The sequence below is a fragment of the Fusarium subglutinans genome (genome assembly GCF_013396075.1).
Source record: "Fusarium subglutinans strain NRRL 66333 chromosome Unknown NRRL66333_c0000276, whole genome shotgun sequence".
NCBI lineage: Eukaryota > Fungi > Ascomycota > Sordariomycetes > Hypocreales > Nectriaceae > Fusarium > Fusarium subglutinans.
The window spans coordinates 25,797-52,271 of record NW_023502339.1 but is presented as its reverse complement, the minus strand read 5'-3'; the positions used below and the strand labels follow the sequence as shown (position 1 = coordinate 52,271).

Below are 26,475 nucleotides of genomic sequence, written 5' to 3'. Positions count from 1 at the left end.
TTTAAAAATTGTCTAAAAGAATATTATTATAGCCCAAGGCTAAGCCTTTTTAAGATTTATTTATGTAAATAGAGAAATCTGTTTGTACGATTAGTATGACTCTAAGCAAAACCACTATTATTCACGAGACCCTCTAAAAGCATCAAAGACCTTCTGATTTCGGAGATTGTGCTTTCTGGTGGACCCCGCTAACATCCGTTCTCAGGGACCATTGCCTCAAGGCGCTGGGTTCGCTCCCGGAGTTCGACATCGAAGAAGCCTTTCATTCATTCCCCACAGAAACAACAAATTTAGAAGTCCAATGCGAAGTACCGCATATCATATCACGGTTAGACCATTTCTTGGCGTCGAAATGGTCTTGTCTCCTCTGCCATTGCTTCACCACGACGTACTATAACAAGGTTTTCTCTCCACCCTTTACTATTCGAACCCCCCCATCCCTGTCATCCCGGTTGGGTTCTGCTGTGGCTGTTCTTCTTACACCTTGTTTCCCTGCTGCCGGCGCCGTTGCTCGGCTCAAGCTTCGCTCTCCAATCACATTTCTCCGTGAACCCTTGACTTCATTCTCGTTGCGAATCTGTGGCACTCGGTACCTGAACGTTCAACAAGATGGTGGGCGCATGGTCGGTGGCGGTAATGGATAGCTCAATGTTGCGACCCTCAGCCACCACCGTCTCACGGGATGATTGTCTTCCTTCAACATGGTAGGAATACGTGCGACTTGATTGGAACTCCCCAGTCGAACAGGGGACGCTGCCAATCTGTTCCAAGATTGAACTGTGAATGAATGATCTATGTGAACGTCGGCTTCGCTTAAGCTCAACTATCACCGATGGATTGCGGCCTTCGTGACTTGAGCATCGTGTGGCTTGACGGCTTGTTGTTGCCGTTGAACTATCGCTCTCTTTTACCTCTTCTTGTCCAAGCTCTCCTCTCCACCACTTCCCTCTACTCACTCCTCCACCTATACGGCCCTAACAAAATCCCATCTAAGAGCTCGACCATCTTGGGATCGCCCATCGTATTTCCCATCCATCATACCCATCTGTAGCCCACACCCCCCATGAATCTATCACACTAGCATCCCTTCAACTGATCTCTTTTTGGCCCTCTATCCCTCTTAACCCTGCGTTTCCTTACAATTCCTTACCTTCCAAGCCTTCCTTGAGCCCTAGCTTCGGAAGCTTGGACTATTAGCCACTCGCTATCTCCGTTGTTAAAGCCTCTTCTGTTTAATCGTTGGCTCAGGTTTCGCCCCTTGCCCCCCAAAAGCTTCTCAAGCCTCGAAAGTCTTGGGAACTGTTTCTCTTCTGAAAGCTCACAGGTCCAGGAGAGCTACCTTTGTCAGTTTGCATTGCTGGTAACCTTCATTTGTTGCTGAAGCTGGCATTGCTCGTTGCGAGCTCGCAAAAGACGACCCAGGGCTCCTTCAACGTATGAACAAATGTTTTCTCGGCCCATCCTGAGCCCCAATATCTCCTTTTCCCCTACACTTATTCATCACAGCTAATTCTTAGTTTCGCGGGTCAAGTCCAACTTTGTGGCTGATCGCCGACTTCGAATAGTTGACACTGCACCTCAACACTACAACACTCTCCCGGTGGTTCCTAGGCTAAGCTCATATCCCTGCTACGCCATAAGGAAACACAACCAAGCCCCAAATTCGATCTCGTTTTATCATTCAGCTCCTTTCCCTTCCGAACTTAGCATTGGGTTAACGGGTGTCCAACGACTTCGCTAGTCTACCCGTGGGGGCAATAATAAACGCCTTTCTTCGAACAATCTCTTATAGGAACTGTATTTACTTCCGCCGCCACCTTGTCTCTTGATCTACAAGCAGATTCATTATATACAAAACGACAAATTTGTGTCTCCTTTCAGTCTTTTATTGGTAAGAGCTGGGTTCTTCATATATTTCCCCCCGCCCACTGAGCGCTATCGTCGGCTCTGACACATAATCGGCCACAAAATTGCTCGATAATTTCCCCTCTCTGCCCTTTCTTTAATAGCAGCCAGTCAAATCCACGCGAGAAGCTCTAGGCGGCTGCTCTGCTGCAGGAAAAAGCCCTGTTGACTTGTGACTTCGGCACGATTAGCAGGCCTCCTGGGGTTCATCTAAACAACCACAGCTTTCGGGCATCAGATTGTTGCTATCCTTTCCTCACTCCAATAGAGAACATATTCAAGGTATTATACTACCCTTTGACAAACTTGTTGCCATAGACCTGCGTCTGAGTTGGAGGAGTTGCTAATCTGATATGGATCAGCACCAGGTTATCTCTCAATCTTTATCAGAGTACCACCAACACATACATCAAATGGGAGACATAGCGAGCGCCCAAGTCCCGGATGTGGGAGCACTCGACCAGGATACTGCAAAGACTATCAACACAACGGCAGCTGGCGATCCTATGCCACACCAAGACGAGCCTCGAACTATTCAGGGGCATGAGTTCTCTTCTCACTCTCAAGAGCATCCAACCGATTCTCAGCACGCGTTCTCAGCACAGTTCGGTATGTCTCAAACCTCTTCGGGTCCTCGCCCTGGGCCATATAACATGGCCCCTATGGCCAACACCCTCCCTGCGATGGGTTTCCGCCCTGGACAGTATCCCCAAAACGTTCACCAGCGCATGAATCCCACGGGGTCTCCACCTATGATGCAGCACATGTCCCAGTTTCCTGGCCATCCACCACTTCCAGTCCCCGGCCACGGTTACTACATACAGCCACAGGTCGCACCGTACTATGGAAATCAGATGCAGCAGGCACAGGCAGCGAACATGATTTCTCAGAGGCACAACATGGCATACTATCCTAACCAGATGGTGGTGGGCTCTCAGCAGTCTCCCTATTACTACCCCCCTGGACCCCAGTATCAACCTGCCGCGCAGCCAGTTCCGAATGGGTTGTTGACTGGCCACCATGCCGCTGGCGGACCAACGACCAGCGACCCAAGGGCTATGGCACAGACTGCAGACTTGAGTGGAATATATCCACAGGGGCTCAAGCAGGGGCAAGGTAGGGCTGGGAAGCAATCTCCCAACAAAACTGAGCTAAAGCAAACCTCAGATGGGACAGAGAGGCGAAAGAGTGCTGTTCGGGGCCCTCCCCGAAAGCCGCGACAGAGTGGTAAGCTACTTACCTCGATGACCGTCAGTGTCGGCTAAACTCGTGAATCAGGACATGCAATCTGGATCGGCAACCTTCCCCCGCAAACCGACCTGATGAGCCTTGTTCATCATGTATGCAAAGAGGCTGTAGGATTGGAATCACTGTTTCTCATCTCTAAGAGCAACTGTGCATTTGCCAATTTTAAGGACGAAGAAACCTGTACTGCAGCCCAGCAGAAGCTACACGATTCGAAATTCCAGTCGGTTCGCCTCGTCAGCCGGTTACGCAAGAGCACAGTGGAGGGTGCAGCTGGCGTAACAGCTCCGACTGGTCCTTCGGTGGCTACAACAGTAGTCAAGGCGGATCAAGTTGCAGACAAGTCACCATCTCAGAGCGTGATTGCAAGCCCGGCATCCGAACCCTCAGCGACCATCAAGCTTGGAGTTGCCGGCGAGAAGACACCGCAGAAGGACAAGTTCTTCATTCTTAAGAGCCTGACAGTGGAAGACCTCGAATTGAGTGTCAGCACTGGCATCTGGGCTACCCAATCTCACAATGAAGAAGCATTGAACAAAGCCTTCAAGGTACGTTGGTCTTTGCGCAATACCCTTGAGCCAATTGTCAACTAACCTTTCCGAACAGGACGCTGACAGTGTATACTTGGTCTTCTCGGCCAATAAATCAGGAGAATATTATGGGTATGCTAGGATGATATCGCAGATCAACGAAGACCCTGCGGCAGCCATCGAATTTGCACCCACGGCTCAGGCAACGACCAACCTTGATCTCCCGAAAGCCATACCGACCGAAGCGAACGAACAAGCTCCCAAGGGGCGTATCATTGACGACTCGGCCAGAGGCACTATCTTCTGGGAGGCGGATCGTGATGATGCCGATGCCTTGTCTGATGCGGAAAGCGAAGCATCAAGCACCAAGAGTAATGCAGGGGACGAGGGTGCTGCCAAGACATGGGGAAAGCCTTTCAAACTGGAGTGGCTATCCACAAGTCGACTACCATTTTACCGCACGAGAGGATTGCGCAATCCTTGGAACTCAAACCGTGAAGTAAAAATTGCTCGGGATGGTACGGAACTAGAGCCTTCAGTTGGACGAAGACTTATTGGGCTCTTCAACCGCGCGCAGAACGCAGGGGTAGTCGACGCCGGCGTGCGGGCTTCCATGGTCATGATGCAAGGCTTCGGGCCAATGCGGCTATATGGACAATGAGAGGCGGAGGAGATTTGAGCCGGGTCCTCGAGGCGATACTCCTGCTGCTCAGGTACTTTAATGCTCTTGAAAGCACACTTGCCGAGAAGATAATTCAAAGATACTGGAATACGGTTTGGGATCTATGCTGGACATAGTTGACAATTCACGATGAGCAAGGGTCATCAACGACGGTTGTAAATGTAACTACACGACAGTTTTACGTCTCATGATTATATCTATCCGGGTTTTCAACGTTATTTTTGGCTTTGGTGGTGATATGGTCCTCGATTTAAAGATTTTGAGCAGTATTCAAGAGGTTGCTGCAGAGCTGGCAAGCTAGCTGCAAATCATATCATGGATCTACCGTACTAAGTACTTGCGTCAAACTTGATCAACCTCGGTAGATCATGGATCAAGTGGCAACGGAAAACGCGGATATACAAGATTTTGTCGACGCCCGTCGGCGGGTCGAAACTAACTGAAAGCCCGAATTCCATCGGGCATCATTTACAATATGGTTTCGGTGATTGATGAGACAAATAATGTTGGCTTGGTCAAGCCAAAAAATGTGGCAAGGCTGTGGCTGAAGATGTTTACTTACGGGGGGGTGATTAGAACGGAAATCTGATAAAACTGAACACCTCTGGAGTATCTTGTACCTCAAACGTAGCGCTAACGCACGCGCAAGGGACTGACAAGTTGACTTTCAGCCACTTGAGGTTTGGCCTTTTCTGACCTAAAGCAGCTGAGGTTTCTGGGGTACCTTAGCTGCACATGGATGTGGTCCAGAACGTCATGGACTACGTCATGATACCAGATGGTCTAGACCCTTCCAGGTGGGTAACACAAGGATTCATTCATCAAACACCAAGAGAGAGAATAATGTGACACAAATACCGTACAAACTCACGAAATTGAGTGCGCCTGTGGGTCAAATTGGCTAGGTTTAGACCTTCTAATTGGCCGTAAGCTAAATAAAGATCTAATATCTTGCTATTTAGCACTATTGGCTAAATGAGCATAGTAGTTCTGACTAGCGTGGTATCCACAGGCGCTACTTGATTTCATGAGTTTATACGGTAGTTGATCACTTTGCCAGAGACTCATTGCACCCATTTGTCTAACTATTTGTAGCCATTTGCTGTCCCATTTTGCTTCTTTCCTCCAATTCTCGGACCCCACATTGATATTGGGTCCATGGAGTTTTGGTGATGAGTGGCGATGACATGATGTACATTGAATCCGAATCACACCTTGGCTGCCAACTAACGTACAACTAGATCATGTTCGCAAATTCCAGAACAAGTCAAGTAAGTCAAAGCCACAATGAATCATTAAAAACACGAGCAATCGATCCCGTTTGCCCCTGTTCACTTTATCGCTAATTACGTCATTTGTCATCACCAGAGCTTTGGATATGGATCCTGGATTTGCCTATGATATCGAATAAGCATGGCATTTTCTCTTACTAGTTGTCCTTCCTGTCGAATTTGAGATCGATGGGAAATATGGCATGAAATATTATTCTTATTATACAGTTAACTTGGTCATGTTGTAAGTAAGTCTATACATCTGAGTAAGGTTAGTACATTACGTCCAAGTCTCTCCGGGCACTGAGTCTCCACCCATTCTTTTCTCACCATCACCTCCTTATCACCACGGCATTCTATTTACATTACTAAGGCCTCCAGCTCATAAGCCCTTTGCTCAACTATGACGACAGGGTCTCCCACTGCGGCCGAACTTCACGAAGGTCTGAGCCTTTTAATCTAACGATCTGCCACCGAACGCTGGCCTTGCCTCGCCGAGCCGTACACCTTTCGATTCAGTGCACCTACGATATCCAGAGCTACCTCTCTGGTCTACAAAACCATATTTCCATTAGCCACGGCGCACGCCTAGAGTACAATTCAGATGTTCACTTTGACATCTCCAGGATATTCCCAATATATCCTCGTCTTTATTGGTAACTCTTGAATGAGTTCACCACTGGCTCCTCCACTAAGGTCGCTTTCCTCGCACATCTTGAGCTGGCACCAGTGTCTCGTCCTTTATTCCATGGTCTATCTTCCCGTACATAAACACAAGATATTGTCACCGTATTGAGGATGATGTCTTCTAGGTCCTGTTGAACAATGTCAATACCATTGGTTGCATCCCGAAGGTTGTATTTCCAGCAAATGTTTCTCTATATGATTATGTGCTCAGTTTAACTTCTTCTGGGAGTTTCCAGCACAGAAACACTAATTGATTGAAGACATCTCATATTCAATTTGGTATAGTGTGGTTGGGCCCCTCGGTCATGGATCAGTACTCATCATCGACACATTACAGCTCATATACTTGTGCCTCATGAGTTTGGACGCTCATCCTATGTCCAGTATCTTGAGAAGACCTTCTTATTTTGCATTATAATCTCCAAATCTTCTGGTGAATGTATAATCATAAGGCAAGAGTATCCTGCTTTCCTTCTTCAGCAACACCTCTTGGCTTCTGTTGTATTTTTCTTATATAAGGTACCAGGTGCTTAGAATATTAAATATACTCTTAAGGTACTAAGCTAGTAGCAGTCAGTCTAGTGCAGGGTATTTTATTTATTAATGCTTTATTCCTCCGTATCCTTATTAGTATAATTCAGGGTAGCTTCTGTCAATATCCGCCCGTCATTGTACCAAATGGATTGCAAATTCCCTTGCCTGCTCATCTATTTTATATTAGCTTGATACGTAGGTAATTATATTAGCATAAGATATTTTGTAATTACTACGTAGTACTTGCTACTGGGCTTTTTTTCAGCGCGTTGTGAGGTTATATACTCGTTTGAAATAAGCTGTCCTTGTAGAGGTAATGTAATATAACTCAGGTATATCGTAGTAGCTCTTAAGTAATATAATAAAATCAGATGAATCGAGTAAAAACTACATTTTTGTCACGTTTTAGAATGTAATTATTTTTATTTAAAGGTAGTGCTACCTTGAACTTTTGCTTAGCTGGAAGGCTTTCTACTGTGGAGTTATATAATACTATTATTATTAACATTACTCTATTGAATATTTTAAGCTATAACAGTACTACTAATAAAAGGATTAATCTAAAGCCTTAAACAATATAAACATGAACCTCTTACTAGAATACTTAATAAATTGAAGCTAGGTAGAGTATGTAATACAGAGAAGGGATATTGAACTACCTAAGTACCTACCTATACCTGGGAAACATTCCTGTCCAAGCATGATCTAGCCAGATATAGGGTACCTAGCCAGAAATGGAGTCAAGGATATTATGTCAGCATCCTCGACGCTTGGACCATTTCCTCCAGACATACCATCCATCGTAGTGTGCCTAACCTTAGCATTCTTCGATTGTCCAATGTCCATGGAACCGATAACTGATCAGCGTAAATCCTCAACGAATTCATTGGCCTGCTCAGGGTCGGGTAATATTCATGACACCTGATACGATGACCAGAAGTTTCCGTGGCTGCCAGAAGTCAAGGGCTGTATCGCAGCTGCTGTATCATATTTACGTTCCCGAATTGGTTGGAAGCTTCCACCATAATCCACCACTGTCCAGCAGCTTCATGCAACCACGAGCAGCCAACAGACTCGCGACGCCACCTAATTTCGTACGATTTTGATGTAAACATCACGTAGTAGTCCTCGCTTAAGGTTTGCCAATGCTTCTACAGTCCTCTTCTGCAGTCGTGCGATTTCTAGAACCTCCAAGTGGTAAGATCCGTCGACCTTTCGCGAAAGGTAAGGAAACTCCCATCTAGATCACATCTTCCTCATCAAATGGGTATAAAGCAAGGCTTCTGCCCCCCCAAAAGCTGGACTTCTTTCTTCATCAGAGCACACACAAGGAAACAAACACAAGCCACAGACTCAACGACAACGACAACGACAACGACAACGACAACCACAACCACAACACTATAACTCAACTCTCTTGCACACTGCAACATCTCTTTCCCATACACACACTTTTAAATAACATCGCAAACACAATGGCTTTCTTCCCTCGCAACTTCTACAACTCCGATACTTCCTTTACTCCCCTCTTCCGTCTCCTCGACGACTTCGATAGCTACTCTCGTCAGGGACAACAGAACGGTGGTACCCGTCGAAGCGGCCTGACCCACTGGCAGCCCAAGTTCGATGTCCGCGAGACTAGCGAGGCTTACGAGCTCCACGGAGAGCTCCCCGGCATCACCAAGGAAAATGTTACCATCGAATTCAATGAGCCTCAGACCATGACCATCAGCGGCAAGACTGAGCGCACATACACTGCCGGCACTCCTCCCGCTGGCCTCGTCGAGGGCTCTCAGTCCCAAGGCGCCATTGCCGAGGGCGAGGGTAACGATGAGGACAAGAACTCCCACCATGCCAAGGTTGAGGATGAGGCCGAGGCCAAGGCTCACGAGAGCACCGAAGTCACCCACCACCAACAGTCCAAGGAGGTCGAGAAGAAGCCCGGTGATCAATCCAAGTACTGGCTCACCGAGCGCACCTTCGGCGAGTTCTCTCGCAGCTTCAACTTCCCCACTCGTGTCGACCAGGACAACGTCTCTGCCAAGTTTAAGGATGGTGTCCTGAGCATTGTTGTTCCCAAGGCCAAGAAGCACGAGTCTCGCCGCATCAACGTCGAGTAATGCGACTTCACACCACAAACCGGAATCTTGACGACGTTGTTATCCCGCTCTCAAATTTCACGACAAAGTCCAAGATCAGTAATGAATCATCTTTACGACTTTAGCATTGCATGGATCGGTGTTTGGAAGTTTCTTAGCATGAAATAGCATTGTAGGCCTGACTCGGCCATTCGCTCCTTGTACAACAGCAACTAATAATTCAACTGCTTTTACAAACAACTTCCTAAATACTCATAAAAAATCAAGTGAAATATTCCATATTATTTATTTGTCCGTGACAATATATGAACTGCGATATCTACGAAGTTATTCACTCCTTAACACTGCAATAGTATAAGTTACATCTAAACTACATCCTCCTGAGGATCTATATCCCAAGCGACAGAATGATTCAGGTAAGCTTAGGTAGTAAACCAGTGGATGCTTAGTATTGCGATTTTTGGCAATTTCATCATGTGTCAGCTTGCGCCTTCTGGTCCATGTGCTTGCTATTAAATTCTCATATATTAATCAACACAGCCAAATACGCAGGGGGCTCATGGTCAGCAAACGGATCAAATTTTGAAGTCACAAAGTTGGTTTAAAGGATTAAATGAAAATTTATGATCCCTGATCAACCCAATTAAGAAACTCTATATCATCTGTAAATAATTCTCAGAAGCGTTGGCTTGCGAGTGAAAGACAATGGCTACCCGCTGACAGATTGAAACCCTCCAATTCCATTGACTGATTAAGAGTGGATCGTCATGTAATTGTCAGCCGCGGCACGTGATTTGGCGTAGAATGGTGGCGCTGTTGCCTCCCCACTAAGGTAGGTAGACGCGACCGCGATTTCCTCCTTCCCCCTCTCATCCATTTCTTACAAATTTCTAGTTCACAGTGCAGTCTGCGATTATCCTTTTTGACTGATACAATCCAGGAGAAGGATTCAAGCATCACAATGAGCGAGGAGTATGATGAGGCTCAGATGGGCGAAGAGGGCGGCATGCCTGGCCCTGGTGCTCCAACGCCACTCTCCGCGCTTGAGGTAAACTTCTGTCGAAAAGCAATTGTGATGAAGGTTGACGCTGATTAACTCTTGCAGGGAATTGCTGGTTTGACGAAGCGAGATATTCAGCTTGTCATTGATGGAGGCTACAACACAGTCGAGTCAGTGGCCTACACGCCGCGACGAGTGCTGGAACAGATCAAGGGTATTTCGGAACAGAAGGCGACCAAGATCCTGGGAGAGGGTAAGTGTCTATCGGATCGGATTCATTGGGGGAAATCACTGACAGTATCACAGCCTCCAAGCTCGTCCCCATGGGTTTCACTACAGCTACAGAGATGCACCAGCGTCGCAGCGAGCTCATTTCTATTACCACTGGATCCAAGAATCTCGATACTCTTCTTGCTGGTGGTATTGAAACAGGTTCGGTTACTGAACTGTTTGGTGAATTCAGAACCGGAAAAAGTCAGATCTGCCACACACTCGCCGTGACTTGTCAACTACCATTTGACATGGGTGGTGGCGAAGGAAAATGCATGTACATCGATACCGAGGGCACATTTCGACCGGTTCGTCTACTAGGCGTTGCCAACCGATTTGGCCTTTCTGGCGAAGAGGTCTTGGACAATGTTGCGTACGCACGCGCTTATAACTCTGATCACCAGCTTCAATTACTCAACCAGGCTGCAGCTATGATGTGTGAGACCCGATTTTCTCTTCTCATCGTTGATAGTGCAACATCGCTCTACCGAACAGACTTTTGCGGCCGCGGTGAGCTTTCGAATCGACAGACTCACTTGGCCAAATTCATGAGGACACTTCAGCGTCTGGCGGATGAATTTGGTATCGCGGTCGTCATTACAAATCAAGTCGTGGCTCAGGTCGATGGTGGCCCAAGTGCCATGTTCAACCCTGATCCAAAGAAGCCCATTGGCGGTAACATCATCGCTCATGCCAGTACAACAAGAATCAGTCTCAAGAAGGGTCGTGCGGAAACACGTATTGCGAAAATTTATGACAGCCCGTGCCTGCCAGAAAGTGATACTCTGTTTGCCATTGGCGAGGAGGGCATCGGTGACCCAGCCCCAAAGGACATGGAGAAGGATTAGACGATAGCGGATGACCTTGCATGTTTGTACGATTACTGGAGTATATGGTGATGATTCTTGGTATGATTGCTGGCGCATATCTTAATGGTTTCTTCATGTGTTGGTTCTTGCGATGGATGTTACCTAAATGTTAGAGAATAAGGTGGTTAGGCTGAAAACCCGGAATTCTCGCCAATAAAAGCAAGGTTCTTTGGAGCAAATCGTCTCAAAGAAAGACGTCAAATTGACACCTGATTAATATTGCGTAACTTTGATGCATCCAATCTTTCTCCCATGTAGGTCGTGATGCAGTGACCAATAGCTGATTACCTTTTTAGGTTAGCGTGGGTCGCGACTCTGCCAGAAATTCTACTACGCGATTTCGCTTTGTTAACAACCTCAGGTATCCATCATCACATCCAACTCAACGCCTAGTATTCGAACTCATCTCGTCACGCTCGACTTGATTCATGGGGCGAAAATGGATCAAGTTGATACCCAATATCTCTTTAAAGAGACAAGAGTGAGCCTCGATCCCCCAACTTCGTCTTCTGTTGTCACGATCCGAGTACCCTCGAATTCAATACAGAGCCGCAATTTTCGAAAGCCGGCGCGCGACAACACAGCAGAAGATGAGACGACATTTCGAACGAAGAACCTAGCGACTGCCTCGTCTGTCTACCACCGAACTTGGCATGACACACCACGTAGCTTTCTTTGGAGGATCTTGGAGGACGGCACCCTCCTCAGCATTCGGGCTGTTGATGTTTGCAAGAAGACACCAGCGACCGATTCTCCGCTTGTCTTGAACTTCCACTTTTCAGTACCTATTCAGCCAGGATGCGTCACATTTTCGGACCCCGAAGAGCACGATTCCCTCTGTGTCTTTGTGCTCGACCAAGCATATCAGCTGTATAGCTTCACGCTCCGGCCAGATTTATTCAGGAAGAGATCGGCCGTCGATGCTGGACTTTCTGACCTCGGCAAGGTCCAAGCGCCGGCAGGATTGGGTTTCAAACATCCTCATCGCATGGTTGCTGTGAACGCGGAGACACTGTTGATTACGGTCAACGATGGAGGAATGATCAGGCTTGACAAGAACAAAGCACATGAACGTGAGTACTATTGGGATAGTGATGTCAAAACATGCCAATGCTGATTATTGCAGCATCGTCACTTGTCTGGAAGGAATCGTTCTTTAACGTTCAGGGATGGGCGCAGAATCTCCGAAGTCTTCTTCCTTTCCAGGGAAAACACACAATCAAGAACGGCAAGATCAATATGGAGTACAGCTCAGCCACGTCGATTCAAATCACAAGTTTCGGAATGGATGATAGTCTCTTTGCGATCACAGTCTGTCTCGATCACAGAATGCGAATTTGGAACATTAACGATGGCCAAATTCTTTATACAGGCGATATCCTCAATGCTGAGAGGAACCCTCAGGAAATTGGAAAGTGGGCTATTGATCCATTACAGACGAATTTAGTACAGATTGTTGGAAGGGGGCGCAGTAGTAGGATATGCGCAACCTTCTCACCCATCGGCGCAGGAGAGTTCAAGTTCTGGAAGATCATCGCAAAGGATGCGCATACCGTCGTCGTCGAAGACATCTTCCCCAATAACGCCTTGGTTCCACTGACGCCATCATCCTCTGATGTGTGGACACTCGCCGATTTCGCTCTCTCTTGTCCTGCAGAGAGCGCTATCCAACTCTGGACCCTGTGGAAGAACAACATGACGTATAGGGTGCAAAGGCTCGAAGTGGACCGTAAGAATATCTCACAGAGCTGGGAGGAGAACTGGGATGGCGTCTATGCAGACAACCTCATACAGGCCGCAGAGAGTTCTGGCCCCTGGGATCCTACTGATGTCACAGAGAAGTGGCTCCAGCTTATCCTGAAGCCTGGTCAGTTTACAAAATCGACTCTAGAGGCAGCATTATCGATTTATGAGCGAGGCTACGGAAAACCAGACACCGCTGCCAAGGCTCGAGGGTTGGCAGAGTCGATTTGTTCGATATTAGGGGCTGCTGCAACGCTAGATCGAGGCTCTTCGGGCGCTATGGAGTACGAATCCTTCCGCGCTTCCAGTGAGGCCCAGTGGTTGAGGTTCTACCGCCTGTTGCTCGAATTGGACAAGCAACGAGGAGAAGCACTCGGGTTGACACTTGACCCCTCTACAGGAATGACTTGGGTTGTCTGCGCCGACTTCCTTTCAGCCATTCGTGAGTGCAGTAGCTTGGAGCGGCTGTACCATAACCTCACTTCTCCTAAGGAAGACCACGTTGCACAAACGGCTCTAGTCAATGCGGCTTTGAACTTGGTCGCCGGGTTGCCTGACCATCTGATCGCGCTCTCCCATGCTGCACTACGACCCGAGCTGTTTGAGGATTCTTCCAAGACAGACCTCGAGCGCATCTCATGTTTCTACGACAAGTCTGGATCTTGGCAAGGCATCACTGAGGATGACTGTAGCCAAGTTGTCGATGTCCTTGGCCCAAACTTTAACATAGTGACAGACGAGCTTTACACCGATGTGATGAATCTGATCTCTGCACCAGAGGAAGCCAAGTCACGGAACTTACGTCACCCACTTACCGACTTTGGTAGGAAACTGGTCGTCAAAGCCGTTCAAGACAGTATTGAGTTGCAGCGGAAGGTCTACTTCAGCCAGTTGATTCTTCTCGTCCACATGGAGTATGAGCACGATAACGAGGCAGAGGCTCTTCACAATCGTGTTGATATTGGCAACGTATTCAGACAGCTCGTCGTGGCCCTGCGACGTTTGGAGCTATTGAAGTGGCTCGCCCAGACAGAAATCTCAGTGCCAAGCACCCGAGAAAAAAGCGAGAGCGGAGCTGTAAAGAGGAGCTCCGAGGATGCTCAACTCGTGACGGCACTGGAGGCGCATGTTGGTCACCTGCTTGGTTTTGCGAACCAGAGTGAGCCACTGGCTACTAGTGTCACAGATCTCGTCACCAACTTGTGCGCTCCGGACAGCGATATTGAGATTTCACCACCACTTGTCCAGTGCTCTCTCATCAAACGAGAGAGGGCTGATTTGGCATTGGATCTTGCGCCTTTCTGTGACCAAAACCCCTTCTCCACATATGTCCAGGGCCGTTTGCAGCTGGCTTTGAATGATTTTAATACCGCTGCGATTTTCTTTAGAAGAGCGGCCATTGGAATGAGTAAGTCCTCCCAATCTTGTTACTGATCCCTTACTAACAGATAGCCAGGCGCTGGGAATGCCGGAAGCGACCGCCATAGTAGCAGCTTGCTTGATGACACAGAGTGGAACCTCCTCTACCAAGGTCTTGCAAAGTACTATGCACATATTGTTGCTTTGTTCGAGAAGCAGAAGGCCTACTCCTATGTGGTTGATTTCGCCCGTCTGGCCATGCAGTTCCTGGGTACTAAGCAGGATGCTATGTTCACCAAGACTGACATGCAAAGCCGCTTGTTCAACGCTGCAGTGGCAACATCGCAATTCGAGCTTGCACACACAACCTTGGTGTCGATTAAGGATCAAGCCATGAAGATCTCAAATCTGCGCAAGCTGATCGACAGAATGTGTGCGACTTATCACAACAATGAGCTCGTCGCTCTGCCTTTCCCTGGTCTTCAACAGGAGGTTGACGATATCCTGGCACAGAAGACAAAAACATCATTGGATGTTATAGAAGGATTCCCCTACCACCAGGTCCTCTACTCATGGCGTATTAAGCACAATAACTACCGTGGTGCCGCGTCGGTTGTATTAGACCGAATCCACAAGCTGCAAAGCGCTGGAGAGGGAGATGAGGCTACGGGGGAAGATATCCTCGATACACCGGTGACAAGGCAATACCTCCTACTTATTAATGCTCTCAGCTGTGTAGAACCCAAGCAGGCTTGGATTTATGATGAGGCCTCGGCTGGCTTTGGACAGAAAGGTACAGGAAAGCGTAAGGTGGTGTCATTGGCGGATATTCGCAAGCAGTATCAGGATGAGTTGGACCGAATCGCAGCGATCCACAACAACCAATTTGGCTTCGAGGCGGACGACATTATGGAAATTGCATGAATGCAGAAATAGGACAGGCCACTTTATGTAGACTAGAGGTGTATTGTTTCAAAACTCGGACGGGCGAAATACCCAGGACAGGACATTTTATCGGGACTGTTTGTGGTGTATATATTAATTTGATTTGCAGAGGAAACAGAAACTACAAATCTTCCATCATCTTGCTCTTCCAACCTTGAAACCCGAAACGCCAGGACCCGATGCTTAAAGGACGCGCATGAAGTTGACATGGTATGTACATCAGAGCAACAGCCAGACTCTTCTAATCTATCCTTATGCCTGTACAGCAGCCAACTTGTTCTCTGGGGGCGCAGGTAGTGATGAGGTACCGGCATTTAGAACAGGTGCGGCGTCAGGAGCTTGGCGGTAAAGGATAATCTCAGATTGCTTGAAGTATCGTCGAGCATCTGTGAATGATGTTAGTTGAGTGGTTGAGACATGGGATTGGGTAGGGGCTTGGCTGACCTTCGTCGATGAGAACTAAGCTGAGGTAGTAACGCGTGGAGAACTTTTTGTTAACGTCGCGGAATGTAGGTGTTAGATCAAACCCGCCGAGGAATAGTCGAATAGGAATTGTCTCTCCTCGCGACGGGGAACCGTCCATGATCTCGAAACGCACCAAGGTTTCGCTTTCATTATACTGGTTGGGAGCAGCACCCGTCGTCTCTCTTCTGATGATGGACAGCTCCATGTGCTTGATCTTTAGGCGCACAAGCAAGAAGTAGATACGCCCAACAATGACATCCTTGAGATGATATTTGCTCTTACTGTACTCGAACTCAATGTGTAGACAGTCCTCGATACCAACATCCATCTTAATGCTGCTGTTCATCTCAGGGGGGATACGATAGCTGTAGACCCAGATATCCTTTTCCCGGATGACATCGGCCATGCGGCGTGAAACGGTGACGCGGACAAAGTAGCGTAACTTAACGTTGATGCCATTGTATGATTCGTACTGCTTCTCAACGTTTTTGAAGTTGAAGTCGAACGTTTGTGGGTGCTGAAGCTCGCCAGGCGCAGCGAGTTCCTGGTTGAGGGAGAGAAATTCATAGTGGTTGCCGCGATCGAAGAACATTTCTTTGCGACAGGTCAGTAACAGAATTAGCTTCCCAAGAGTGTGAAAGCGTTAGGGAGGCATTGCGATGTATAGGGGTCGCGAACCTATCGTGCCGATGAACTGGACCTTGATGCCAGTATGCTCGAGCCTCTTGCCATCCTTGGGACGAACAGTGACGGCGCCCTTGACGGACTCGCCATCCATAAAGAGAGGCGCTTTCTCGCGACGGTTCTTGTCGAGCTTGACATCGACCATAGAACGCTCATCTGTATCATCGAGGACGACGTCAATATCGACGGGAGTCGCGAAGAAGTACGACATGGCGGGCGATTTTGTATGTCGTCTGCCTCTTGCCCAAGTGCGTGCTTTGTTGATAAGTGAGATGAGGCTATGGCGCAAGCTTTATGATAGTGGGATGGCTGGGCTGAGCTGGGCCGAGCTGTTGAGGAGAGTCGGCGCTGACGTCGGCCGGGGAGACAGGGGATTAATCGATCAAGACCCACCGAGCTTGCCGCCGTTGAGGTACCTTGACAAGGCCGAACGAGCCGACAAGATATGAATGGGATGAGAATTCAAACAAGAATATGAACAAGAAATGAACAAATAGATTCACTCAGGCTTTCAATTATTACTTTTCTTACAGTGCTAGTATATTTTGCTACCACAATTACCCATATTCTGCTTATAGAACTGGTTTTCTTCATTGCCAATAGATCTAATTGGCTCAGAGCTTCCATGCTGATCACGTGAAGACTCCACCGGAGTCGCTCACGTGGAAAAGAAAGCCCTACGCACTTTCCATGTTCTTCCCGCACAAGAACTCAGAATTTGTTTCGCCTGTATCCCTCAACACCGATATCAACTCACAGCCGGCAGGATGAAGTACATTCATTCCCAGGAGCTCCTTGAGATCCCCGAGGGGGGTACGTTGCGCCCTATTTCATTTTCAAGTCTGATATCCTCGCCGTCGCTCGAATAATCTGGGTATCGGTCCCCTCGAAAAATTGCTAGAGATATTCGCAAATGGGGGCTGCACATGAACAACAACAATAAACTGCGCTCACAATGGGAACTCTGGCAATTCACGAGGGGATTATCCACGAGCGTCGAAACGAGAATTTCCAACAACTCACAAGACGGAAAAGCTGACTCGTTTTCTCTATATAGTCAAGGTCAGCATTAAGTCGCGAATTGTCACCGTTGAGGGCCCCCGCGGCAAGCTGGTCAAGGATCTCAGCCACCTGGCTGTCAACTTCACCGTCCCTAAGAAGAACCAGATCTCTATTGAGATCCACCACGGTGTCCGCAAGAATGTCGCTACCCTCCGAACTGTACGAACCCTCATCAACAACCTGATTATTGGTGTCACCAAGGGCTTCAAGTACAAGATGCGATACGTCTACGCCCATTTCCCCATCAACGTCAACGTCTCCAAGAACGCCGAGACCGACCTGTACGAGGTTGAGATCCGAAACTTCATCGGCGAGAAGCTCGTTCGCCGAATTGTCATGCAGCCTGGTGTCGATGTCGAGGCATCCACCACCCAGAAGGATGAGCTCGTCCTCTCTGGTAACTCTGTGGAGAACGTGTCGCAAAGTGCCGCCGATATCCAGCAGATCTGCCGGGTGCGAAACAAGGATATCCGAAAGGTAGGACATAGCATCACACTGTCTCTTTTCCCGACTCTTACTGATTGGCCTAGTTCCTTGACGGTCTGTACGTCTCCGAGAAGGGCAACATTGTCCAGGACGAATAAGCGCGGGTACGGACACGGATCTTGTTTCTTTTGCGTTTCTGGGTCTCAGGAGTGGCGAAGGGTTCATCGTTGCATGTCATGTAGCAAAAAAAGGGCTACAAAACAAATTTCAAAAAAGCAAAGAGGTGATGACTCTGGTGCCGGCAAACGCTTGAATCTCGCCAACGAATCGAATTGCATCTGTTCATTCGTGCATGTGACCATTTTAGGAGCAAAAAAAGGCCGGCTTTTAGACGAGGGTTCGTTTCAGGTGTTTTGCGATAAGAAGAAAAAAAAGGCGTTCAATCATTTTCCAATTCGCACATTATCTGTGCCTGGGAACTTCCACAGCGTTTTTTTGTCTATCGTGAAGTCCGTCCGGCAAGATCTATTCTATCCAATTCGTTCAATGGTAAAAGGGTCAATGCATCATGATTTTGGAGCTTTATTAGTCCACGCACATCAATGGCTGTCTATGATTGATGGGGGCGATTGTGATCAAAAGTTGCATGTGAAAAATGAGGCTCGCATTTACATTAAGACGTGCCTCGTCAGTATATTCATTTGTTATATCAAACTCGTCATTTTCCTTCTTGACTTTCATTGTGAGTCATTTCATCTAGTCTTCTTGAATTCCCTTCGTGACGTGATCTCTTGAGTAACAAAAAGCAGCAGCATTAACCATCCATGAACGCGTGGGTAAAGTAACAACATCAATGATGAAATGGGGTGAATGTTGAGAAATAAAAAAGCAGAGGCCGGAAAAATATCAACAGAATACCATAATATGTGAACAACCAGGAACGCCAGTAGCCTTGATGTGTGAACCGGCAAGTCGAATGTGTACAATGTGGGCTCGAATCCTTATGTCAAATGCAGAGACATGTACAGGATGGGGAGTATATGTGTGACGAATGGGGATAAAAGTTGAGGGGCGGGGATTTAAAGGCTTCATCGCCTGCTGTCGCGGGAGTAGTACGACCTTGCTCGACTGTCTCGTGTGCGACGAGTGCGGTTCGTTCGTCCACCTGAGCTTGAACTGCCTGCTGTGACTGTTAGTACGACAAAGTGACGAGGTGGGTGGGTTCTCAGCGAGACTTACTGGGACTGGTGTAGTCACTGTATGAGTAATAAGAGTCGCTATACCGCGATCGTGATGATCCTCGAGATGAGCGCGCGGGCTTGGTGCTCGCAGGTCGCTTATCCTTCTTGAGATTGAGGAGAGCAAGGAGCGTTGCCGCGAGACCAGCAATACCGAGCCACTTCTTGCCATCCGACTTCTTCTCACGACGATCGCCGGCCGAAGACGGGGAACCACGGCGACCCATGCCGAACCAGCCCTTGTGTCGAGGACGACGGGAGTGGGCCGAGGCCGAAGGAGGTGGTCGGCTGCCGTGGCGGGAGTATCGCTCCTCGTAGACATCGACACGCTCGCTCTTCTCTTTGTCCTTCTTACCGAAGAGGGCAACCCAGAGACCACGGGCAATACAACAGAAGCACAGAAGAAGGAGAAGCGCAACACCAGCGATGACGCCGATGACGATACCAGCAATGGCACCGGCACTCAGGCCTCCACCACCGGTTCCGGTCTCGCCAGCTGCGGCCCCCTCGCTAGTCTCGGTGGCCGTTGCAGACGCCTCGGATTCAGTCTCAGTTGCAGTCACGGATTCGGTGGGCGCACCACTGTTGGTGATGGTGGTGGTACCAGTGACTCGATAAGGAGCCGAGTATTGGGTGGTGATCTTTCCATCAGTGGTAATCACAACAGCGGTAGGTTCCTCGTAGCCAGGCTTCGCAGAGCATTGGCCCATGTACGCACAAGTCTGCCAGCCAGCGCAGCAGATTTCACCGCATGCTTCTTGCTCATCGTCCTTGGGCACACAGTCAACGCCCTTTGTGGGCTCCGGAGCAGGCTCCCAGCGGGTCATGATTGTGCTGGTATAAGTTCTGGTCTCCGTCCAGGTAGTGGTATAATCGCCGATCCAGCCTCCCTTTGCAGCGACACAGCTTGCGACTCCATTTGAGGTTTGGCAGGTCTCGCCAGAGCTGCAACAGTATTGATTATCGGAGCCACAGGGTGAGTCGCATGCTCGTTGCAAGAGATATGAGTAACCGCGATCATGAAGACCATCTTTGGGGAGCGGCTTGGCAGAGCAGAGAGCTGCCGCGGCGAGGAGCAGCAGCGGCCTCGTCACGGAGCGCATTGTAGCGATTTTTCTGGTTGTGATCGTCACTTCTATTCAAAGGCTGGTGGTTATTGGCGCAAAGCCGGGGTCGGGATGATATTGTTTGAGGCCAATCCCAGCCAGAGCTTGTGCTGGTTTCGAAAATGAGCTGAGTGCACAAGGTGAGGAATTTGATCTGGGTAAGAACCGAGACCGGTTGCGAGATTTTATCTGAGTCCCTTGTGAAACAGCTCAGCTTAGCTTAGTTTCTGGAATGCGGGAGAAGCGGCTGCGTTGTCGCGGGGAAGTATTGTTGGTGCCCGAGATGGAGATGGAGGTGGAATTGGAGGTGAGTGAAGGTCGCTGTGAGATGCGGGTGAGTGAGAGGCTAAGTAAGGTTTGGTGGTGAAGTTTCCCTGGGAAAAAGAAACTTCCAAGAGTTAGTAAAAGGTCAATTACAAGCAGGAAAAAAAAGAGACGAGAAACGGCAACGTTGAATGGGCGCTGCACCAAGAGTTTTAAGCGGCTGGTGGTGGGCTGCAACGAAAGGCTTCCTCTTGAGTCCCAACCTCCCACTTACAACTATAGTCTATACCAGCCTCTTCGATTTACCTAGAAGGGCACTTTGACACACACACGCGCTCATCCGAAATAAAGGGACCTGGTCCACACGCCAACAAATCAGTCTCTTTAATTCGAGGCAACGTTTTGAGGGGGAACACTCAGTCTTCTTTTTTGTGAACTCTCGATCTCTTGTCTTGTCGGTGAGGATGGATGAGACTTGAAATACCATGCACGTCAATGGTGGGGGTGCCAGCTCATGATACCTCCAACTACCACGCCTGTGCTTGCTCACTGGACAACTATCGATAGCTGGAGCCCCCAAGCAGTGCTCACCCCCTGTAGGCCCGTGTCTGCGGCCCTGGAGCTAGGCCTCGTACAGCGGGTAAATGTCATCACCACTTACACGCCCGGGCACCCCAGAATAGCAGATCACGTATCATAAGAGTGAAAGCCGTTTGCATACTGCATATTTTAATTAAACTGTCAGGGGCAATCGTAACGTCCTTGCAAGCCGAGACCTGGTTTGGCTCTTCCCATTGGCGGTGTTGGGAGGAGCAGAGCCTTTAGGCAGGGAAACAAAACTCGGAGGCTGGGAGGGCATTTTTCAGGGATTCATTGCAGGTCGGTCTGGGCTTTTTTGACTCAATCGTGTCATCAGCTTGGCAGAGGAGACGCCAGGGCCACAGCCACAGGTCATATCAAGCCATACTTTATCAGCAGCCACATTTATCTGGCAAACTCTTAAACTGTGGCACTGAGTGTGGCAGTTGTGGCTAGGTACCCAAGCTCCAACCAAATTCAAGGTTCCATTAGGTGCCCCAAGCTTGACCTGTGACGCTCCGCGCGGTTCAAGATCAAGTTGGTTGCATCACCAGCGACTTCAAACCTCATATTACCAGCTTCTCCATCCTCCTCCATCTCCGTCTTCCCCCCCGTTCTCGTCACCTAGATATATCCTTTGGCTCATCCCACAATTAACCGCTCGCTGCTAGCAGCCGCGACGCTGTAATCATAGCTAATCATGTCCCTCGACCCGCCTACGTACCTGGCCTCTCTCCAGAGCAACATCCGTCAGCGACCCATTCCCTGGGACGGTGCTGTCAGGGCCGGCACCCTCACCGAGGAGCAATATGCAAAGATTCGAGCTGTAGATAAGGCCAAGAAGCCTGAGCAAAGAAAGGACATTGTGTCAGGGGATATTGATGGATATCGCGTCTTGTTTGTTGGCGATGATGGAAAGACGAGCGTTCTCGAGACGGCGGGAAAGCATGCGAATGTGATCCAGTACATCCTGGTGTTGCTTGGCGACCTTCTCGAGGGTAAGAGCGTCCCTTTTATCTTTATGCGACATTGGGAAGTGCCATTGAGTAGTCCATGTCTATCTACTAATAGAGCGACTTCCGTCATAATCTCCAATCACCAATGCTAACATAACATCTTCAGCTGTTCCACCTCTAGCCAAGGCCCTCCTCAAGACAAAGGAGCCTTATCGACATTTTTTGCCTCTGCTTAACTCGACTAATGCTGAGGATCCCATTCCATTGCTTACTGCACATGCTCTTACCACACTCATGGCTCTTGCTCGAGACGAGTCCCGGTCCACCCTCCAGGCTCTGCCTGTGATTCTCACCTATCTCTCCGGCTTGGCCAAGAGTAACGACGCCGGCCTACAAGATATCGCTGTGCAGGAGTATTCGTCTCTGCTCTTTGGGCATGTCGCAAGAGAGCAATTCTGGAACCAGCGAAGCGAGACGATTGCGCCCCTGATCAAGATTCTTCAAACTGCAGCTGGCATTGGAAATGGAGGCAGCTCATCTGCTAGTCTCTGGAGCGGCAACACCGGTACCGGATCTACTGGCTTTGGTGGTTCTTTGGGTGGAGGTGTTGGCCTCCAGCTTCTCTACCATGCTCTCCTTGTGATCTGGCAGATAAGTTTTGAAGCCGAGGAGATTGGCGATGAACTCAACGAGTAAGTGAATTTGCAAGTGGGAGGGGGGGAGGAGAATGGGCAAAACCGGACTACAACTAATACTGAACCGCAGCGAGTACGACATTGTCCTTCTTTACACTCACCTTCTACGATTATCACCCAAGGAAAAGACAACTCGGCTGATCCTTTCTACACTCTACAACCTTCTTGAGAAAAACCAGAAATCACTTCTACCCACTGCAGTTCTTGCTCGCCTTCCCGCTCTTCTCGAGAACATCAGTGGTCGCCATCTGACTGATCCTGACTTGCTGGAGGATCTTTCGAAGCTCAAGGAAATGCTGGAAGAGTACACCAAGACCAAGACCACATTCGACGAGTATGTTGCTGAGGTGCAGTCTGGTCATCTTCGATGGTCGCCCCCTCACCGAAACACAGTCTTCTGGGCTGAGAATGCCCGCAAGATTCTTGAGTTTGAGAACGGAGAGATCCCTCGGAAGCTGGCCGAGATCATGCGACAACCCTGGGATAACGACAAGCAAGTGCTTGCCATCGCCTGCAACGACGTCGGATGTCTGGTGAAGGAGGTTCCCGAGAAGAGATATCAACTAGAGAAGGTTGGGCTCAAGAGAAGGATCATGGAACTCATGCAGTCAGATGACGAGAACGTGCGATGGGAGAGTCTCCGAGCTCTTGGAGGTTGGTTGAAGTACAGTTTTGAGCAACAGTGAACTGTCAGAGGTCAATCCTAGAGAAGTGTAGTGTCTTGCTGGAGTATCTTGTTTATTACGCGGGCGTCTTGATGTCGTCAGTTCTGGCAGGTCCGAGTTCGCAAAGCTTAGAGAATCACAGTAGACGAGCTGAGCTGAGCCGAGGAGCGGGGACAAGAGAAAGCACCAGCTTGTAATGGCATACTTTTTAGTTATTGGTAGTTTGAGCAGCATCACCTCGACTACGATTACGATTGTGCGTGAGAATAACGTGAGTGTTGAGCAATTGGATCCTATTCCGTGAGTTTATGCCCTCACCGTCTCACGCAGCCTTTATCAATAATTTATTCTTATCAGCATTTGCCGCGCTTCTCTTCCTTCTAGGTATTACCTCTGGCTTCGGCCCTCGGAGGGCGCTCCGGGGACTGCGGGGTCCGGGGTCGGTTTTCGGAGGCAGAGGCCGTGGAGAAGCGAATTAGAAGCGACGCTTTTGATTGTGACTCGGTGAAGTTCAGACTCAGTGACTTCAGACTCGGTGACAACCCCACCAGCGCCAATTGTCAAATTGGGTGACTTGTGACTTGCATGATATGTACTGTGCATGCCATGTACCAGTCTTAAGCGCCCCCTTCGGCTTCTTATCTTCTTGTACAAACTCTTTTCCTCTTTATTAATTTTCTTTGTTTCTGGTCAATTGACTCTCCTCCCTTATTCCTAATATTGACAATTGATTTCCACCATGAAGAAGAGCCTCAGCTTGGCCGCCAGGGCTGGTCCCCGAATCTTATCATCTGCCGCCGTTACACGGCCCACATCATTCGGCGCTCTCAGACTCTCTCAACAAAGCGTACGATGTGCTTCAGGGAGTTCTTCTGATCTGAAGAAGACTCCTCTCTATGACTTTCATGTTGCCAATGGAGGAAAGCTGGTGCCATTCGCAGGCTACTCGCTCCCTGTTCAGTACTCAAACCTCTCACTTGCTCAGTCGCATCACTTTACTCGTGAGCATGCCTCACTATTTGATGTGAGCCACATGGTGCAGCACATCTTTAAGGGCAAAGATGCAGCTGCTTTCTTGGAGAAACTCACTCCCTCAGACTGGACAAATCAGGGCGTCATGCAGAGCAAGTTGACAACGTTCTTGTGGCCTGGTACTGGAGGTATCGTTGATGATTCGGTTGTCACCAGACTTGGCGAGGATACCTACTACGTTGTCACCAACGGTGCCTGTCTTGACAAGGACACCAAGTATCTTGACGAGGAGCTTGGCAAGTTCGGCGGAGATGTTGAGTGGTCACGTCTCGACAACTCCGGTCTCGTTGCCCTCCAGGGCCCTCGGAGTGCCGAGGTTCTCAGCGACGTTCTCGCTAGCGACGTTGATCTGTCAAAGCTCTACTTTGGCAATGCCGTCTGGGCTGAGCTTAAGCTCGCCGATGGCAGCAAGACTCACCCTGTCCTCATCAGCCGAGGTGGCTACACTGGAGAGGACGGCTTTGAGATTTCATTCAACGGAAAGGAATATCCTGCTTTTGAGACAACAACCCCTGCTATTCAGGCCCTTCTTAGCAAGGCTGGCCCCGAGCGCCTTCAGCTTGCTGGTCTGGGTGCTCGTGATTCTCTCCGTCTCGAGGCTGGTATGTGTCTGTACGGCCATGATCTCGATGATACCACAACACCCGTCGAGGCTGGTCTTAGCTGGATCATCCCTCCTGCCCGTCGCGAGGCTGGAGGCTTCCACGGTGCCGAAACCATCATCCCTCAACTCACACCCAAGAGCAAGGGCGGCTCAGGCGTCACCCGCCGCCGTATCGGTCTCTTCGTCGATGGAGCTCCCGCTCGTGAGGGTGCCGAGATTCACAAGGACGGTGAGAAGATCGGTGTCATCACAAGTGGTGTTCCCAGCCCTACACTTGGCAGGAATATCGCCATGGGCTACATCAAGAGCGGTAATCAAAAGGCCGGTACCGAGGTGGACGTTGTGGTACGAGGAAAAGCCCGTAAGGGAACAGTCACCAAGATGCCTTTTATCCAGACAAAGTACTGGAAGGGTACTGCACCTGCTTAGAAAGACAGCGATGGCATTGAGTAATGTATTAAGCGAGCCAAAGTATTAAACATGTGGTCAATGGGGACAATTCAACATGGGGGCAAACTTTGGAGTCTATGATTGTTATGGCCACGACTAAGTTAGAGCCAACGGAAAATAAATAGTCTTAAAATATCATCTGCAATGCTACCAGCAACCTCTTACCCTTTACATCCATCCATATCATCGGCCTTCTTCTCTTCGGCTGAGGTATTGCTAGTCAACCCACCATTGATACCGACATTCTTGTCAAAACTCCCTCAAGCGCCTTGGAGATCACGGTAGTCATGGTTATGGAGAGGCTGATAAGAAGTTTGTCCTACGCGGAAATTCGTGATCAAAGCCTACTATGAGGTACACCATAGCAGAGCCGTAGCTATATGATCGCCTTTTCTTCCAGACATCTGATACTACAGGGAAATACCATAAGTTAAGTGCTCAGCTGTACGACTCAGTGCTCGGTTCGGAGCAAGTATAGTTATTGATTTATATACAGCTATCTGGCATGAATGTGAATTGTCAATAGCAGTTTGAAGAGTCGGTTGCTGGATGAGTTCACTCAAAAACAACCATTGTGTCTGCTGCTACATCTTATGTCCTTCTAATGCAACCATGTCATCTACCTACCTGGGTAGATCTTCCAGCTTTGCGTACATGACTATGGCTCAGTCCCTTCTCAGACTAAAAATCACATTCGGTTATCTTGTTACGAGGCAATTAGAGTTACTACCTTCTTTGTCTCGAAGTAGCGAATCAACGCGGGTAACGCTCGGGATTTCCAAGGGAGAAAGGTGGTCTCAATGATGCCCTAGTCATGCTGTTAGAACAAGATACTACTAGATGTCTTGTAGAAGGTTCAACACTGTGTGCCAAGGCTCGGCATACAGCGCTTCGCTTGGAGGTATTGTCAGAGAGGCGCTTTAAATACGCGGAGGCTATACTTTCAAGGCTTGGCATCATCAAGCTTCAGGCATCACAATAATAAGTTTTGTCTCAATGGTTGACCAGAGTTGTGGTTCATAGTTAAGCATCAAGAGAAACATCACGAGAATTTGGACATGGAGATATGTAGCCACGAAAAAACCATAGGAAACCACCACACAAAAGCGT

General features: G+C 48.8%; 9 protein-coding genes across 9 annotated transcripts; 7 read left to right on the top strand and 2 right to left on the bottom strand.

Moving 5' to 3' along the window:
• Nucleotides 1-2,318: 2,318 nt before the first annotated feature.
• Nucleotides 2,319-4,341, top strand: FSUBG_12581 (uncharacterized protein; the record flags this gene model as incomplete). Its single annotated transcript, XM_036677382.1, has 3 exons — nt 2,319-3,132; nt 3,184-3,698; nt 3,757-4,341. 3 exons carry the CDS (start codon nt 2,319-2,321, stop codon nt 4,339-4,341), a joined length of 1,914 nt encoding a protein of 637 aa, XP_036531963.1.
• A 3,988-nt stretch (nt 4,342-8,329) lies between these two features.
• FSUBG_12580 (30 kDa heat shock) lies at nt 8,330-8,974 on the top strand (the record flags this gene model as incomplete). The annotated part of the gene is made up of 1 exon (XM_036677381.1): nt 8,330-8,974. The coding sequence occupies one exon, from the start codon at nt 8,330-8,332 to the stop codon at nt 8,972-8,974; it is 645 nt and encodes a 214-aa protein (XP_036531962.1).
• Nucleotides 8,975-9,914: 940 nt separating this feature from the next.
• Nucleotides 9,915-11,071, top strand: FSUBG_12579 (dna repair rhp51; the record flags this gene model as incomplete). The annotated part of the gene is made up of 3 exons (XM_036677379.1): nt 9,915-10,001; nt 10,059-10,206; nt 10,260-11,071. The coding sequence occupies 3 exons, from the start codon at nt 9,915-9,917 to the stop codon at nt 11,069-11,071; spliced, it is 1,047 nt and encodes a 348-aa protein (XP_036531961.1).
• Nucleotides 11,072-11,531: 460 nt separating this feature from the next.
• FSUBG_12578 (DNA repair rad51) lies at nt 11,532-15,118 on the top strand (the record flags this gene model as incomplete). Its single annotated transcript, XM_036677378.1, has 3 exons — nt 11,532-12,165; nt 12,219-14,243; nt 14,292-15,118. The coding sequence occupies 3 exons, from the start codon at nt 11,532-11,534 to the stop codon at nt 15,116-15,118; spliced, it is 3,486 nt and encodes a 1,161-aa protein (XP_036531960.1).
• A 273-nt stretch (nt 15,119-15,391) lies between these two features.
• Nucleotides 15,392-16,499, bottom strand: FSUBG_12577 (PEP8-vacuolar sorting targeting; the record flags this gene model as incomplete). Its single annotated transcript, XM_036677377.1, has 3 exons — nt 15,392-15,525; nt 15,584-16,198; nt 16,283-16,499. The coding sequence occupies 3 exons, from the start codon at nt 16,497-16,499 to the stop codon at nt 15,392-15,394; spliced, it is 966 nt and encodes a 321-aa protein (XP_036531959.1).
• Nucleotides 16,500-17,055: 556 nt separating this feature from the next.
• FSUBG_12576 (60S ribosomal L9-B protein) lies at nt 17,056-17,934 on the top strand (the record flags this gene model as incomplete). Its single annotated transcript, XM_036677376.1, has 3 exons — nt 17,056-17,101; nt 17,346-17,827; nt 17,881-17,934. 3 exons carry the CDS (start codon nt 17,056-17,058, stop codon nt 17,932-17,934), a joined length of 582 nt encoding a protein of 193 aa, XP_036531958.1.
• A 1,067-nt stretch (nt 17,935-19,001) lies between these two features.
• On the bottom strand, nt 19,002-20,117 carry FSUBG_12575 (uncharacterized protein; the record flags this gene model as incomplete). The annotated part of the gene is made up of 1 exon (XM_036677375.1): nt 19,002-20,117. One exon carries the CDS (start codon nt 20,115-20,117, stop codon nt 19,002-19,004), a length of 1,116 nt encoding a protein of 371 aa, XP_036531957.1.
• A 1,546-nt stretch (nt 20,118-21,663) lies between these two features.
• On the top strand, nt 21,664-23,300 carry FSUBG_12574 (v-type H+-transporting ATPase 54 kDa subunit; the record flags this gene model as incomplete). Its single annotated transcript, XM_036677374.1, has 3 exons — nt 21,664-21,961; nt 22,086-22,611; nt 22,685-23,300. 3 exons carry the CDS (start codon nt 21,664-21,666, stop codon nt 23,298-23,300), a joined length of 1,440 nt encoding a protein of 479 aa, XP_036531956.1.
• Nucleotides 23,301-24,018: 718 nt separating this feature from the next.
• On the top strand, nt 24,019-25,344 carry FSUBG_12573 (glycine cleavage system T; the record flags this gene model as incomplete). Its single annotated transcript, XM_036677373.1, has 1 exon — nt 24,019-25,344. One exon carries the CDS (start codon nt 24,019-24,021, stop codon nt 25,342-25,344), a length of 1,326 nt encoding a protein of 441 aa, XP_036531955.1.
• Between the last annotated feature and the right edge of the window lie 1,131 nt (nt 25,345-26,475).